Raw genomic sequence first — 16,164 nt, forward strand, 5'->3', positions numbered from 1 at the left:
CTTTCTTACCTGAACGATATAGGTAGGGAAAGTGAACGACTAATAGTTGAGGTGTATTTTGACAAACAGTTGGTAATAGTTCAGGTAGAAAACTCACAGCTCTGATAGTTCGGATAAGAAACTCACGAAAAAGTGATACTTCTGGTGTGATTTTGACCATTAACTCGAGAAGAACGAACAGAGAAAGAAAGATGAAGAAGGCCAAAGCTAGTAAGTAATAAAATATGGTGCTTACATCTACAAAAACTGAATTTGATTGTCTCCTGATAGAGGGATATTTATTTCACTCCAAGCAAAAATAGAGGATAAAACTAGTACAAAAAAAACTTCTCTGAGGAGTGTGTAGAAAACTTTAAGACATGTTGGACCGTCTAATAAAGACAAATTAATGCTAGTACCTTCAGCATTTAATTTTAGTATATATGCTCAACTTCTCCATCACTTGTTAGATATATATCCCATACGAAGAAAGAAAGAAAAACCAAACCACATCACATTATGGCTATGTTAAAACCAATTTGCACAGTAGAAAAACCATGTCTTCGTTTTTGCAACTTATCATCCCTTAGCATACATTCCAACCCTTCAGAATTTCACCTCTCTAAATCAAGAACTCCTTTTGAAGTAAATAAATTAAAGAAATGTACCATCCGATCTTCGCTAACCTTGAATCCTGTCATTCCTCCAGAAATTTTCAAAGAAAACGGGAGCACCACCAAGAAAAAATCCAAAGGACCGGCAAATTCGTGCCCGTTTTCCCCTTTGGAATTTTTGGAAAGAGCTTCCGTAGTTTATGGAAATTGCACGTCAATTGTGTACAATGAGACAAGTTACACATGGTCACAAACTTACACTAGGTGCAAAAAATTGGCCTCTTCAATTTCATCACTTGGTATAAAAAAAGGTGACGTTGTTTCCGTTTTAGCCCCCAATATTCCAGCAATGTACGAGCTTCAATTCGCCGTGCCAATGTCGGGCGCCATCCTCAACAACATAAATTTTCGCCTCGATCCACGTACCCTCTCTATTTTGCTCAGGCATGGCGAATCAAAGCTCATATTTGTGGACTACCAAGCGAGTTCGTTAGTCCTCGAGGCGATTTCTCTCTTTCCACCTAATATACAACGTCCGAAATTAATCCTCATAGAAGAAAATAATAGTCATATATCTTTGAATATGAAAAATGAGTTTATTAATTGTTACGAGAACGTTGTTGAAAAAGGAGATGAATTTTTCCAATGGGTTGCTCCTGAGAGCGAGTGGGACCCCATGACACTGAACTACACTTCTGGGACTACGTACGCCCCTAAGGGCGTACTACACAGTCACAGAAGTGCGTTTATTATGAGCATCATGGGGTTAATTGATTGGTGTGTGCCGAAGCAACCGGTGTACTTGTGGACGTTGCCGATGTTTCATGCTAATGGTTGGGGATTTTGTTGGGCTATGGCTGCTGTTGGTGGAACAAATGTGTGTCTTCGTCGTAGTCATGATGCTGCTACAATATATGAAGCTATTCACCAACGCAAGGTAACGTTGATCAGTTTATATAAAAGTTTAAGATGTTAGAGCAAAATACACTTTTAAGTTTTAATCACTTATTATGTCTTCAATCTGCCTTCCTTCTCGTGTGCTTGCTTCTTTTGTGGGTCAAGTATGGAATCTTTTTTTATATATTGCGGGTGGTGAGAATGAGACTCGAATAAAATATATTTGTCTGAGATGATATAATGGTGAATGATGTGACCATCTGGTTTACCAGCTTAATTCATTTTAAAAAATGCCGTTACATGCAATTTATGTGAAAATATTTGACCGGACATGAAATTCAAAAAAAAAAAATTAAGGAAAAACTTTTAAAATATGTAGTCTAAACATGACATATATAAACATTTTTATGGCTACAAATCATTTTATTAAGGGTAAAAAGGAAATTATAAAAAAAATGTTATTCTTTTTAGGACGGACTAAAAGGAAACTAGTGTCTTCAGAATTTTTTTAAAAATATGGCAAAAATAGGAAAGAGGCTTGATATTTAAGTTATATCCATCAACATTGTACATATTTTTACATCATGGGTCATATTTACCCGTTGTAGCAATAATCCCTATTATTTTCAAAATTATAAATCCCAAATTTCAAAAGTTTTCATTTCTTTCTTCAATACGTTATTAAACATTAGACTTAAGTTATATATAGCAATATATTATAATGATTTTTACAGGATCGGTGTAATTTAGTATGTTATATCAAGTTACTTCCCATTTATTCCAAATTATCAACTAATAACATTAGATAGGGTTATCCGTAATTATCTTTTAAGTAATTTGATTGATTCTGTCAACAGGTAACTCACATGTGTGGTGCACCAGTAGTGCTCAACATGTTATCAACCTATCCAAAAAGGAAACCCCTTGATTCCCCTGTCTACCTACTAACCGCCGGAGCACCGCCACCAGCCGCCGTCCTCGGCCGGACAGAATCTTTGGGGTTTGTAGTAAGTCATGGTTATGGATTGACAGAGACAGGAGGGCCAGCAGTGACATGTGCATGGAAACAAGAATGGAATCATTTGACAAATTCAGAAAAAGCAACACTCAAGTCAAGACAAGGTGTTAGGATGGTTGGATTCACTGAAGTTGATGTAGTAGACCCTGAAACTGGCATCGGCGTGGAGAGAAATGGAATGGCTATTGGAGAAATCGTTTTGAGAGGAGGTACGCAACGAATATGATCAGTCTTATTTTTTGTCGTTAAGGTGGAGATCAGAATCAATTATATTGATAATTGAGTGTTGTTACATCTGTTTCATTTTATGTGATCTTATTTGATTGAGAATGAAGTTTAAGAAAGAAAATCTTTTGAAACTTATAGTATTAAACATTTAATAGCATACTTGAAACATACACTAATATTTGTCAATAAAGGCGGGTTAGGAGTTGAATCATATGGTTTCTAAATTCTAGGATAGTTACCCCAAGTGCTAGTATAATATATATATATATATATATGGGTTTAGTAAATTTTCAATATATAAATATACGGATAATTTGGGCCAAAATTAATGGGTTCTGCTGAACGTATAACTAAGCGTCTAGCTTCGCCCCTGCTTATGTGACTATAATTAAAAGCTTGTTATTGAATAAGGGTAAAATGAAAAAGTTTAATATAAATTGTCTCCAAATTTAACAAAAAAGAAAAACATTTGTAGGGGACAAAAATAGGGTCACGTATATTCAAAGGGATGGAGTATTTGACTATTTGTTATCATAAAATGTTTGGTCCGAATTAATTAGAAGCGGTCCACTAAAGTTCAAGATTAAGTAGACTAAAGACACTTCATAAAGCGGAAAATCAATAGCAGCAACACTGAAAATTTCATTCAATCTCATAAATTCAGATATGCTTCAGGGTCCTGTTTCTTGATAATCACTGCAGAAAACTAGAATTAGGTACGAACTTCATAGCCAGTCTGTCGCTAAATTGTTCGTAACTAGCAAACTTTTTTGTTATTCTATCAGTAAATAGGATTAGCGACGAATTTTGCTACTTAGCTACAGAATTTGTCTGTCGACTAATTCCTGATTTTTTAGTAGTGAATTTTCATCTAAAGTTTATTTCCAACAGGTAGTGTGATGCTAGGGTACCTTAAAGACCCTGAAGGAACCTCAAAATGCATGAAGAATGATGGATGGTTCTACACAGGAGATGTTGGAGTAATGCACTCAGATGGATACTTAGAAGTGAAGGACAGATTGAAAGATGTCATAATTTGTGGTGGGGAGAACATAAGCAGTGTGGAAGTTGAGTCAATTTTGTACAAGCACCCGCTGGTGAACGAGGCTGCGGTAGTGGCACGTCCGGACACTTTTTGGGGCGAGACACCTTGTGCGTTTGTCAGCTTGAAAATTGATGCACAGAAGGTGACAGAGAAGGAATTGAGGGAGTTTTGCAAAGAGAATTTGCCGCTTTACATGGTGCCAAGAACGGTTGTTATCGAAGAAGAGCTTCCAAAGACTGCTACCGGAAAGATTCAAAAGTATTTACTCAGAGACAAAGCCAAGTCACTGATGTAGGCAGGAATCCAAATTAATCGAGTTCAGTTGGTCTTGAATAACGGATGGTTAGAAAGAGTTTCGACGTTCAATTCTTAGCCACGAGTTCAAACGTGGCTAAGAATTTAAATATTAAAATAAATATTGTTAATTAATGTGTGTTTCAATATATTTGTATGTATCATGTATAAATAAACTGGGAGATTGAGGCATATCCGAAGGTGGAGTTACATGCACCCATGTTAATTCTCTACGTTAGATCATGTATAATAATGTTGTATCTCTTCAAAACTACTGAAATAAATATGTGTGCTTGGTCAACTAATCCTACAGCGCAATAGTTAGTCGGTGCACCTCTACACTAAAGTTGAGGGTTCTAGATCATGTCTATCTTGTGTTTTTAAGTACTTTTTTCTTTGTCTTGTTTTCTTTCTATACTTGATTTGTTCTTCCCAAATCTGCAAGTTTGACATATTGAAATATCTATATTTTTAATTGTAAAATTATACATAGACGCGGATTTAGAAGCCCGATTATAAGTTTTTGTGAACATAGAAGTTTCTGCCCGGATCCTGTATGAAATCTATAAATATTTGATTGTAAACTCAGTTATTATTGTAGTATTAATTCGAGGTCCCTGCAGAAATTCATTAATTTCAAATTCTGAATCTGTGTTGTGATGGGATAAAAATCGGTAAACAATGCAACCACATTAATTCTACGAACATGACCAAGTTTGTGCAAGTTTGGCATGTAACTTTCCAGCGTGATATTCATGGTCCCTGCATATATATCGTGATAATGTCATCAATTATCTTGCTTTAACACATAAAAAGTATTTTACCTAATTCAATTCAATTTGAATCACACGCAATAAAGATTTTGCGGTTGGTCACAGTATTTGGAGTGACTCATACTGAAGAGGAAATTGTCCAAATACAAGAATGTGAAAGATTTTGAAACATTCAACGCATATTCTCAAGACTCTATCTAGGAGGAGTTTTCTAATATTTAGTTTTTGTTACTCCTTCTTTAGCTTTTCGTGACATTTTTTCTTTATTAATTCATTACAAACGAATGATATTTGTATAATTTAAAAATAATTTAATAAATACTCATTATACATATCCGGTTAATATTCTCGAGTGTCTAATCTGCAATATCAATTGTCATTTTACTTTTTCTTTTTTACATATGTTTATATGTATATGTGGGATAAAGCAGTTCCGAGATATTCTTAACATGATATAATCTTGTCTGCTTTGACCAAATCCTCACGGATTTCACAAAAGATCTTGTACCATTACGAGTGTCATATGCATTATATGTAGCTTTTTTATTCTTTTCAGCTACCAATGTAAACTTTGTTCGTACACCAATGATCTACCCTCGAACTAAGTTCACACCCATCACCTCATGTGTTTATATGAAGATTAATTGTATATCACCCACATCAACTGAGTATTTATGGTCACCAAAAAACTCACTTTTTTTTTCCTATATGTCTTAAAAGCTACGGGTAAAGATAGTAAATCGGCCCATAGACGGGCAAAGACACTAAGGCGGGCATACGCCATCACTTCGTCATGTTCATATTTGTCTCGTTGAACCATTGATTTTGATACCTTGAGTTAAAGTAGCTTAAAAATACTCTTAACATGGTGTGATATTGTCTGCTTTGGGCTAAGTCAACACGATTTTCCTAGAAGCCCCACACCAGAAGAGCGTCACTACATCTTAAATGTAGTTTCGTTTTCTTTTTAGCTACCAATGCAGTATGGAGCTTGTTCGCACTCCCCCCAATAATATTCACATATATATTATTATGATATATTGAAGATCACAAGTTCTTAAAAAAAAAAAAAAAAATCAATCAAAATTATGTACCCTTTCATATTACGTCACATTATTAAAACGAAAAGAGTGGCCATGTTTGTAATCTTTACATATCTATATTCCTTAAACTTATGATGCACTATAGCTTAAAACTGTTAGAATATGCTATCCTTAATCCAAGAAAACAGGAGGAGGGAGAATACCATCATCTTAGCTATATACTAGGGGCAGTGGCGGAGCTAGGATATTCACTAAAGGGGTTCAAAATATAAAAAAGTAAACATACGAAAAAGCCAAAGGGGTTCAATATTTACTATATACACATAAAAAATAATTTTAACCATGTATAAACAGTGCTTTTTTTCCGTCGAAGGGGGTGAACCCCCTCGGCCCTATGTGGCTCCGCCCCTGACTAGGGGTGTATGACCCGTGCTAATCAGTAAGTTGTACGCTGTGAATGCATCAGTAAGTTGTACGTCGGGAACATCAGCTAACAACACAGCTTTAACATATTATTAGGCATAATTTTGCATAGCATGTTCAAGTTATAGTGGCACTAATCGAGTCAGGCGCATTTCTCTCAAACACGAGGTAGATTGAAAAGGAAATTCGCACATGCTAATGGTTAAATATTATCTACAATGTTTTAGAACAAAAGACTCTGTTATGGATCTTGTACGGTTAGCAGGTGATACATTCTCCCATCGATCTTCAGATTTTCGAAAATGTCAATCCCCTTCAGTATTGTATCCATCACCATATGAACGAAGTCCTGCATATCAATAGTATATAACATTATTTTAAAATCTAAAAAAATTCAAAAGGTAAAATCTGAGTCTTTTACATTTTCATAAAGAAGTAAATGCAAGCACAGAAAGGCACTCCTCCTTAGAGCACCAGAACTATTACTGCAAAAGTACAAAGAATATCTCATAAATTGTATTTCCAACAATTGTTGGATGACATATTCAATTCCGAGTTTCCCTCGAACATAATCAAGAACCCAAGTTACCGAAGAATATGGACATCGTGCTAGCTTCTATATAGGCAACAATGAACAGGCTCCTTTTTATTTTATTAATTGCTTTCAGTGTGGGTAAATGATCAGTTTGACGGCTCTTCTTAACCATTGCTACCACTTTTAGAAGTTTCTCACTCAGTCTTGCCATTTGTTAATTCATCACAAAGTTTCTTAAAATTTCCTTTAGGCTAAAACGGTGGACTTCACAGTGCTCAACCCTTTCGAAGAGATAAATATGAACCCCTACTCGGTCTAACAGCTCCTCTTAATCTGTATGAGCTCCAATGACATGAAATCCGATCCCAGCATCATATCTACACAGGATGACATTAATATCAGGTGACTTTCAAAGTAGTTCAAGCATACCTTCTTTTTTTTTTTTTTTTTTTTTCAGATAAGGCAACGGAGTCCAAGCATCCTTTTTAGGTAATTATCCATCAGCTTCAAAATCTTTCCTTATACAATTAGGAGACTAGTCGATCCACCTTATATCCGAAATCATACTTTAGTATGTTTCAAGTTCTTAAAGACATCACTTTTAGCCTTTAAGAAGTATACCCAAATCTTGTGTGAAAAATCATCAATGAAAGTAAAAAGATGCCTCTTTCCACCCTTGGATGGAACCTGAGATGGACCCTATAAATCTGAATGAATGTAGTCAAGTACCTCTTCGGTTTTATGCTTGCCCATGCTAACGCTGACCCGTTTCTACTTTCCAAGGACACATGCTTACAAAAATCAAGTGTACTAATCTTCTCACCTTTCAAAAGGTTTCGGTTGCTCAAAATTGCCAATCCCCTCTCGATCATGTGACCTAATCTCATATGCCACTTCTTAGCTTTGTCATGATCTGATAACTGTGAGGTTGCTGCATTCGTAGTACCTAGAATAGTGCTGCCCATAAGTACATAAAGACCACCCTCTAGTTTGGCCTTTAACATGACCAGAGAACCCTTGGTCACCTTGCAAATCTACCTTCACTCGCATGCTTATATCCAAGCTTATCAAGAGTACCAAAAGAGCTCAGATTCTTCTTCATATCAGGAACATGTTGAACATTAGACAATGTTCTTATGATGCCGTAATGACACCCTATACGGGCTGAACCAATGCTTGCTATTTCACATACTGCATTGTTACCCATAAGTACAGTACCACTCGTCTGCTCGTAGCTAGAAATCAATCTTTTCTGAAGCACATGTAAAAGGTACAGGCTGAATCTAAAATCCATTTGTGTGTCTGAATGTCATCTGTTGAAGCAGTTAGCACATAATCTTCTCCAGATGTCTGAGCTACCTGAACTGTAGATGCACTGGCTGTTGTTTTATCAATCTTCTTATTCGGGTAATCCCTCTCAAAGTGACCCTTTTGATGACAACCCCAACATTCAGCATCCTTCCTACTCACCCTTTTCCTACACTTTGACCTAGCTACTGATTTGCCTCTCCCTGTTTGGCTCGAGTGACCTCTAACCATCAAACCCTCACCAAGGTCCTCTTTCTCACCATTGTTGCTATGGTTTCTTAATTCATCCGAATTCAATGCATGTTTTACCATATGTAACGTGACCACCTATTTACTGTACATCATTGAATTAACTACGTCTTTGTACGCCGGTGATAATGAAAACAATAGAGTGCACACCAGTTCTTCATCTCCCACATTAATATCAGCATGAATAAGATCCATAGCCAATTTATTAAAAGCATCAAGATGATCCTGTAAAGTTGTATCTGTGTTCATCTTGAAGGTGTGTAAACGCTGCCTTAACAATATTCTAGTTGTTACTGATTTCTTCTGGTAGAGATCTTTAAGTTTCTTCCATAAACTTGCAGCTGTTTTCTCGGTACTGACTTCAAATAACACGCTGTCTGATAAGGATAATTGAATTGCACTAAACACATCCATCTCAATCTTCTACTTCTCGGCCTCTCTCGTATTTTCGGGATACGAGTCGTCCAAAGCATAAACTGATCCTTCTCTCTGTAACAACACCATGATCTTGATCTTCCAGATGTTGAAGTGATTACTTTGCCCATCAAAATTCGCTACCTCAAACTTCATAGATGCCATAGTCTCCTCATCTCCTAGATCTCATGGCCTGTAAGCCTCTGATACCAATTGTTAGTGCGGGAACGATAAAAACACAGTAATTAACGTGGTTCGGATCGATGTGATCCTAGTCCACGGAGAACGGCCGACACTTTTATTAATATCAAGGGAGAAAGTAAGTTACAAGATTGAATACTCTAGGTTCTATGTTCTGTCCTACTTAATAAATCCTACCTAGCATGTATTTATACTACTAGGTCTAATGCTTTTCTAGAAAGGATCTAAATCCCAATAACACTCGAAAACCAATAAAGAAAAAGGTTTCCTTTTATTTCTTTCCGCTTTTGAGTAGGAATTGACTTGAATATCTTCTCAACTTCACACACACACATAGCTATTTAAGCTAGGTGAAGGAAAGGGAATTTAGGAAAAAGATCTTTTTTTCCTTAATCTTTAATATCATCGTGATTTTTTTGTCTTAATTAAGTTGGCCCACATATTTCTGTTTTATGTGTTTGTAGCTTGCAACGTTTTACCCGTTTTAATGATATTTGGTTGAAGTTAACGTAAACATTGAAAAAAAAAAAGTTAGAATTTGTGTTTGAATATATATTTTACTTTAAAAAAATAATTTTTTAGAGTGAAAACCATCATGTTACTTGAAATCAATATCCCTCAAATAATATTTCAACTTCAATTTTTCTAATTTAAGTTGAAGGTAGAAATAACAAGCATTTATAAAAGAAATGTTGATATTATGTAATATACTAAGCAAATTTCATGTCGTCAAAACGTGGGAGAAGCCGATAATATAAGAAAGCAAACTTCAGATCCTAGTGAGGGTGATTTTGAAATAAAGTCACTTTTAAGACTATTTTTTGAAATATAATCAGCATTTACAAAATGTTTAATAGATAAACACAACATAAAAATGTGACACAAAAAGCATCATGTGCATGTGAATTTTTGAAAAATTGATATAAATAACCGCCCATCAAAATAATAGGCAATAAATGAAATTATTTGTGTATTAATGTATAATATACATAAAATTTATACTTTTATATATTTAGTTGGCGAATGTAATTATCGGCCGACAACTTGCCCTAAATTTTCCCATGAAAAAGTATAGCTGAATAGCTAGAACAGACTACAGAGTACTTACTTTTTATTAGGGCTGTTCACGGTTTTGGTTAAAACCAAAACCAAACCGAAAATTTAACCAAACCGAATAAAAAAACCGACATTTGGTTTGGTTATGGTTATATTAAAAAATAACCGAATAAATAACCGAACCAAACCGATAAATTATATACATAAATTTTATAATTATTTATATGTATAATATTAGTTTTTCATAAATAATTATAAATATTTTATACCTTTTAATCATTAATTTGATTTTTGGTCTACTTATTTCACATGAATGTTTAAGGCCCATGTTTTTAAGAATATGTCCAAGCCCATGTCTTTAAGTCTTTTAATTCTTTAAGTGTTAAGTGTAAACCTACTAACAGAAACTCATGTTAGAATCTAATGTCTTTAACTTAAATTTTTAGCCTTTCTTTGTCAGCCATTTGATTTTAGGTTGTTTCTTCTTTTTTTCCCGAATTTATACCTTTCTTTTTTCTTGTCTGAATGAGTCCTAAACTTCTAATATTTTTCATATGAAAAGGTCAGAGGTTATAGATTTAGAGGTTTCTATAGAAGATACTTCAGTAACATCAGCATTTGCTGCAACTCAAGCACATGGTAATGCCCTAATACTTCTTCCGTGGGTAATCCTCCTAAAAGGCATAAAAGAACAACTCTTTGTAGTAGAGACCCTAGCCCTGGGGATAATGATAGAAAAACATCTGAAGTTTGGGATCATTACACAAAGTGTTTTTAATAAAATGGGAGAATTGAGGACAAAATGCAAGTATTGCCCCAAAGTTTTTTTATTTCATATATTTTCATTTTAATTTTAGGTAGTCTTTATGTTTAATTATTATGTATGTTTGTAACAACAACTAAAAGCTCCTATGCTCTACTTTATTTCCAGGTATGTGTATTAAGATGACAAAAATGGTGCAGCCACTACTTAGTTAGTTTTTAGCTCTATATGTAATAGTTTAGCAACTTTGGGTAACTTGAGTATGACACTATCACTAATAGTGAAAATATTTCTATGATGTATGTTCCACCTTAAACGATAAATAAAAGTTATCGTTTGAACAAAAAAAAAGACATGTCTTTTTCAACTTTTTAATGTTTTACTGATAAGTCTCATGGCTGCTAGTCATAAACCGAAAAATCCAACCAAACCGACAATAACCAAACCGGTGGTTATTATTTTATTTGGTTTGATTATGGTTTTAGACATTTAAAAACCGACTAAATTGATTTGGTTATGATTTTAATCAATAACCGACCCAAACCGAACCATGAACACCCCTACTTTTTATCTAGGTGGTTGACTTTCTGTGAATGAAAACTCCAAAGAAAATAGTGGGTATATCTGTCGCAAACAAGTTATAAAAAAAATTAACTTTTGCACATAGGTCACTCTAAAATATAGCTGTGGCAATAGTTGTGACTCCAAAAAAAAAAGAATTCCTCTTGGCTTGGAATGACTTGTCTTTAGTACGTCTCTTCATATCAAATTCATTTTTTGCGCGGATTGTCCTTCTTTTGTGGTGGTCTTTAATTTTTGTCCCTCAAATTACTGGTCTTTAATTTTTATCCTTCACTTAAAAAGGTGACCGGAAATATTTTGAGATTTTGAATTCGAACCCCGCCTCAGTAAAAAGAAAATAAAAAATCACAAAGCTAGGCTTTTGTAAAAAGTCTGCCGTCTCCGGCAGACTTTAGTTAGGCCTTAAGGCAAAGTCTGTCATCTCCGGCATAGATTCTATGTAACTTCGCTCGAATAACCTATGCCTTGCGAAATTATTATTATTTTTTACTCTGCTGGGTTTCGAACACAGAACCTCGGGATATTTTCGGCCACCTTTTTAAGCGAAGGGCAAAAATTAAAGACCAGCGAATTCAGAGATAAAAATTAAAGACCAGTCCGTATGAAGGGCAATCGTGCAAATTGCCCTATCAAATTCATTGAGCCTTCAAGCCCTCCTTATCTGAGCCACGTTTAAATTCAAGGGGAACTTTCATAAATACAAGACATATAAGAGTTAATTATATAATTTACAACTAATTTAGATGTTACAAATTGTGCAACTTAAAGCTAAAAATAAGAAGATTATTGCTATAAATAAAAATCTAAAATAAGAAGATTCCCTATATTAGTGATAACATAATTAAATACATATAAAAACACAATAAATGCTTACCTAAAAAAGATCCAGCACAATCTACTAGCAAGCTAATTCATGAATTTTAACCTAAAAAAATAAATTTAATTAATGAACAAGTATAGTATCTGTTATATATATTATTCTATCTATATATCGTATATTGTTACCATATATGTTATTATAGAGTACAATTGCTTGGCACGTAGAGTAATATATTCAATATTAGGTATATAATACACATACTTAGTTATACTAATTTCAACTATTATATTCACAGATATTTTGTTATCATATTTTCAGTTAAATTGGCAATTTGAATATACCATATACTTTTAGGTATATTTTCATGTACTTTTGTTATACAATGTACCATGTATTTTCGTGTAGTTTTCTTAATATTAATATTAATATATTCAAATAATTTCTTTTAGTCACAAAAAAAAAAAATTGCAACAGTCATCAAGTGAAAATAAAAAAATAAAATAAAGAGGAGGAAACAAAAGAGAAAAAAAATCTTTTAATCACGGTAGATAGAATATGGAAAATTACATTATCTCTCATGCCCTTTTCATAGATTTTTTTTTTGGGGGGGGGGGGGGGGGGGGGGGTGATTTGAAAGAAAGAGAAAGTAAAAAGTGGATATGTATTAATGATAGTAACTCCTAAAATTAAGTATTATAGATATATTAGGAAGGTAAGAAGTTCTATTTTCGTAATTCAGAAGTTCAAATTTTGAATAAATTAACTTATGTAATTTTTTAAAAGTAGTTGTAATTTTTTAATTACCATTTGAAAAAATTGTATTTGTGTGACTTTCCCTAAATTGAACATCGTTTGAGCCCAAATTTATCTGGCATTTTTCTCTGTTGGGCTCACAACGAGCCCAAAATATTTTTAGTAGGCCAAGTTACACATTCGACTAGTCGGTCAAAAATAATTACATTAGCTAATCAAATATATAAAAAATATATACCATTTTATATGACAAATGTATATTATTTTGCATATTAGACATAATTTTAAAAAAAAATACATTTGGTGGCTATTATTTTAGTGGACGGCTATTTAAGTAAATTTCTCTTTTTAATATAGTGTAATATTTTTCATGTTAGGCCAAAACTTACACGATTTGTTCTAAAAGACCGCACCTTATTAAAAGTAGCTTATATCTGATAGTATGTAACTTCCTTTACTATCAATGTAGGAACTTTTTATTCGCACATGGCAAACGGAATTTGGTGCTTTCCAGATTTTGAGTATCTTGTAGATATCGATGAGGTGGTCGAGAAAGCTGCCGTCTGTGTCAGCACTCGCCAGCGCCGACAGAGCGCAAGGCTTCGATAAGGGAGGGAAGATCTTTGTCGATTGGTTCGAGTTCTCCACGAAGGAAAGGACGGCATGCCTCCAAAATGGTATGTGTTAGAAAATCGGGGAGGATAGGACACTCAAATAATTCAAATTCTCGGTTGAAGGCAGTGAGGTAACGATCCCTCTTTGTTCCACTCAACTTGAATTAAATAAAATAGATAAACTATATAGGTATTTATAGATTTTCTTATAGCATGTACCTAGTCTTGTACATGTATCTAATTTAATTCTAGATATCACTAGTCCATGGACAACTTTCATCTTCCCTAGTTTATGAACAAACTAGAAAAATACATGTATCATAATTAATTTCCTATACATAAACTAAGATAATTCATGTATCAAAAAAATACGTTTCTTTTCCCAAACACAAAGTTCATTTTTCAACGGTATGGAGATATGGGTTTGAGGTTAGAGAAAGAGAGCTCAGTGATGAAGGCATTTTGATGATTATGTGGAGGATACTATGGAGGACTCCCAACTATATGGACTATATGTTGAATTTATGGGACGAGAGATATAAGAGTAGGAGTTTACTTGGAATTTATCAATTTATCATTGTATTGTATAGATTATCTTTAACGATAAGGATAAGGATTCTGAATACTCCCTCCGACCTCCGTCTCAATTTGTTTTGACACTTTTCACATCTTGTGAGTCAAACGAGTTGTTCTTTGACCGTAATTTTTTATATGACTTTTAAACATTTTAAATTACTAGTTTAGGGTACATGCGTTGCACCTGTGTATCACGTTCATCGGTAAAAACGTATATAAAAAGAAAAAATTATTGCGGTGTATTACCATTGAATACAATTTTTAAAAATTACATAAATATTATTAAATAATATATTTGAGTTATATAATAAATATAAAAGAAAAAAAGTGGAAGTTCTTGAAAATAATGAATGTCTAGTACTACCAACATACAGAATCATGTGATACTATGTACCGCATACAAGAACAAATAGTTAAAAACTAATAATAAAAATATGTGTTATAGTATTGACAATAACTGTGAAATAATACTATAACAACCAAAAGAATACAGCTAAAGAGCACCCCATTCTTTATCAAGATGAGGCCTCAGGAAAACTCAGACTAATTACAGTATATGTGTCATAGTTGTTGCATATAAAGAATAAATAGTTAAAAACTAATGATTAAATATATGTGGTATAGTTAAATAATTATTTCTTCAAAGTAAAAATAATTCATAGCCAATAAAAAAGAAGATACTCATACTAATATACTATTAGGTTGGAGGCCACCAACTTTAACTTCCGGTATATGTAGGTTTACATGTTAGATTTGGATTTGGATTCATAAAAGCATTAACAACCTTAAAAATGTTGATTGAATTTTTTGTCCATCATCATTAAAAGATTCTACAATATACAAAATTATTATTTATTATTTGCCTTGTATGCAGGACTTTAAAATCCTTTCCTACTTATTTAAACTACAACTATTTAGATATTAAAATAAAAAGTTTTACCATATATAGACCAAAAATTATACGTATTAGACATGTAAACTATTAAGAGATTGATGTTCCATCTATCTTATTTAATGCTATTATTATTTGAACCCCAGTAATGTGTTAATCATAAGATTTAAAACCGTTAGCATTGACTTTTTTTGGCCCATTGTACATGTATGTCCAATTAACCCTCTATTTGAATGGTTGTTTCCCGTTGTTCATTAATGTACAGTATGATATGGTACAGTATGGTGTTGTATTGTATTGTACTGTATTAATGAACACCATGTTTGGATAGACTGTGTCGTTTGTTATGGTTTAATAACATTTGTATTGTTTGGTTTGATTGTATGGTATTGTATAATAACTTGTAAGTTTACTAAAATACCCTTAACTCTTAATTAGAAATTAGTTTATATATATTAATAAAACTCAGGTAAAGAATACAGTAGGAACTTTAAAAAATAAGTAGGTATTGGGTGGGGGTGGTGGAGGGGTGGGTGGTTGTGGGATGAGGGTGGGGGTGAGTGGTAGGGTGGGGGTGGGGTTGGGTGGTGGTGATGGGTAGTAGGTGGGGGTGGTGGAGGGGTGGGTGGTTGTAGGATGAGGGTGGGGTAAATGGGTGGTAAGGTGGGGGTGAGTTGTTGTGGGGTGGATTTGGGCGGTGGTGAGGGGTAGTGGGTGGTGGTTGGGGTGGGTGGCAGAGAAGTGGGGTAGTTGGGGGTGGGGGTGGATGGTAGGGCAAAGGTGGGGTGGGGGTGAGTAGTAGGGTGGGGTGGTATGGGATGGATGGTGAAGGGTAGGGCAGGGGTGGGATGGGATGGACCATAGTGGAAGGTGGGGCAGGGGTGGGGTGGGGGTGAGTGGTAGGATGGGGGAGGGGTGGGGTATAATGGAGAAATGAAATATGTAACCACGGAAAAACCATCAAATCCGTGGTTACAAAAATTGGGACTTTTCATGGTTATATAACCATGGAATGAACCATGGGTTTACAACACCATACCACATAATTTTAAGAACAATGGAAACAAATATGGTTTCATAGAAAACC

At 34.2% G+C, this 16,164-nt stretch overlaps 1 protein-coding gene across 1 annotated transcript; it reads left to right on the top strand.

Moving 5' to 3' along the window:
- The first annotated feature begins 441 nt into the window (after positions 1 to 441).
- LOC132617981 (2-methylpropanoate--CoA ligase CCL4-like) lies at positions 442 to 4,380 on the top strand. Its single transcript, XM_060333051.1, has 3 exons — positions 442 to 1,530; positions 2,348 to 2,717; positions 3,628 to 4,380. Exons 1-3 carry the CDS (start codon positions 499 to 501, stop codon positions 4,074 to 4,076), a joined length of 1,851 nt encoding a protein of 616 aa, XP_060189034.1. The 5' UTR covers positions 442 to 498; the 3' UTR covers positions 4,077 to 4,380.
- Positions 4,381 to 16,164: the final 11,784 nt, after the last annotated feature.

Source organism: Lycium barbarum, chromosome 11 (assembly GCF_019175385.1).
Source record: "Lycium barbarum isolate Lr01 chromosome 11, ASM1917538v2, whole genome shotgun sequence".
NCBI lineage: Eukaryota > Viridiplantae > Streptophyta > Magnoliopsida > Solanales > Solanaceae > Lycium > Lycium barbarum.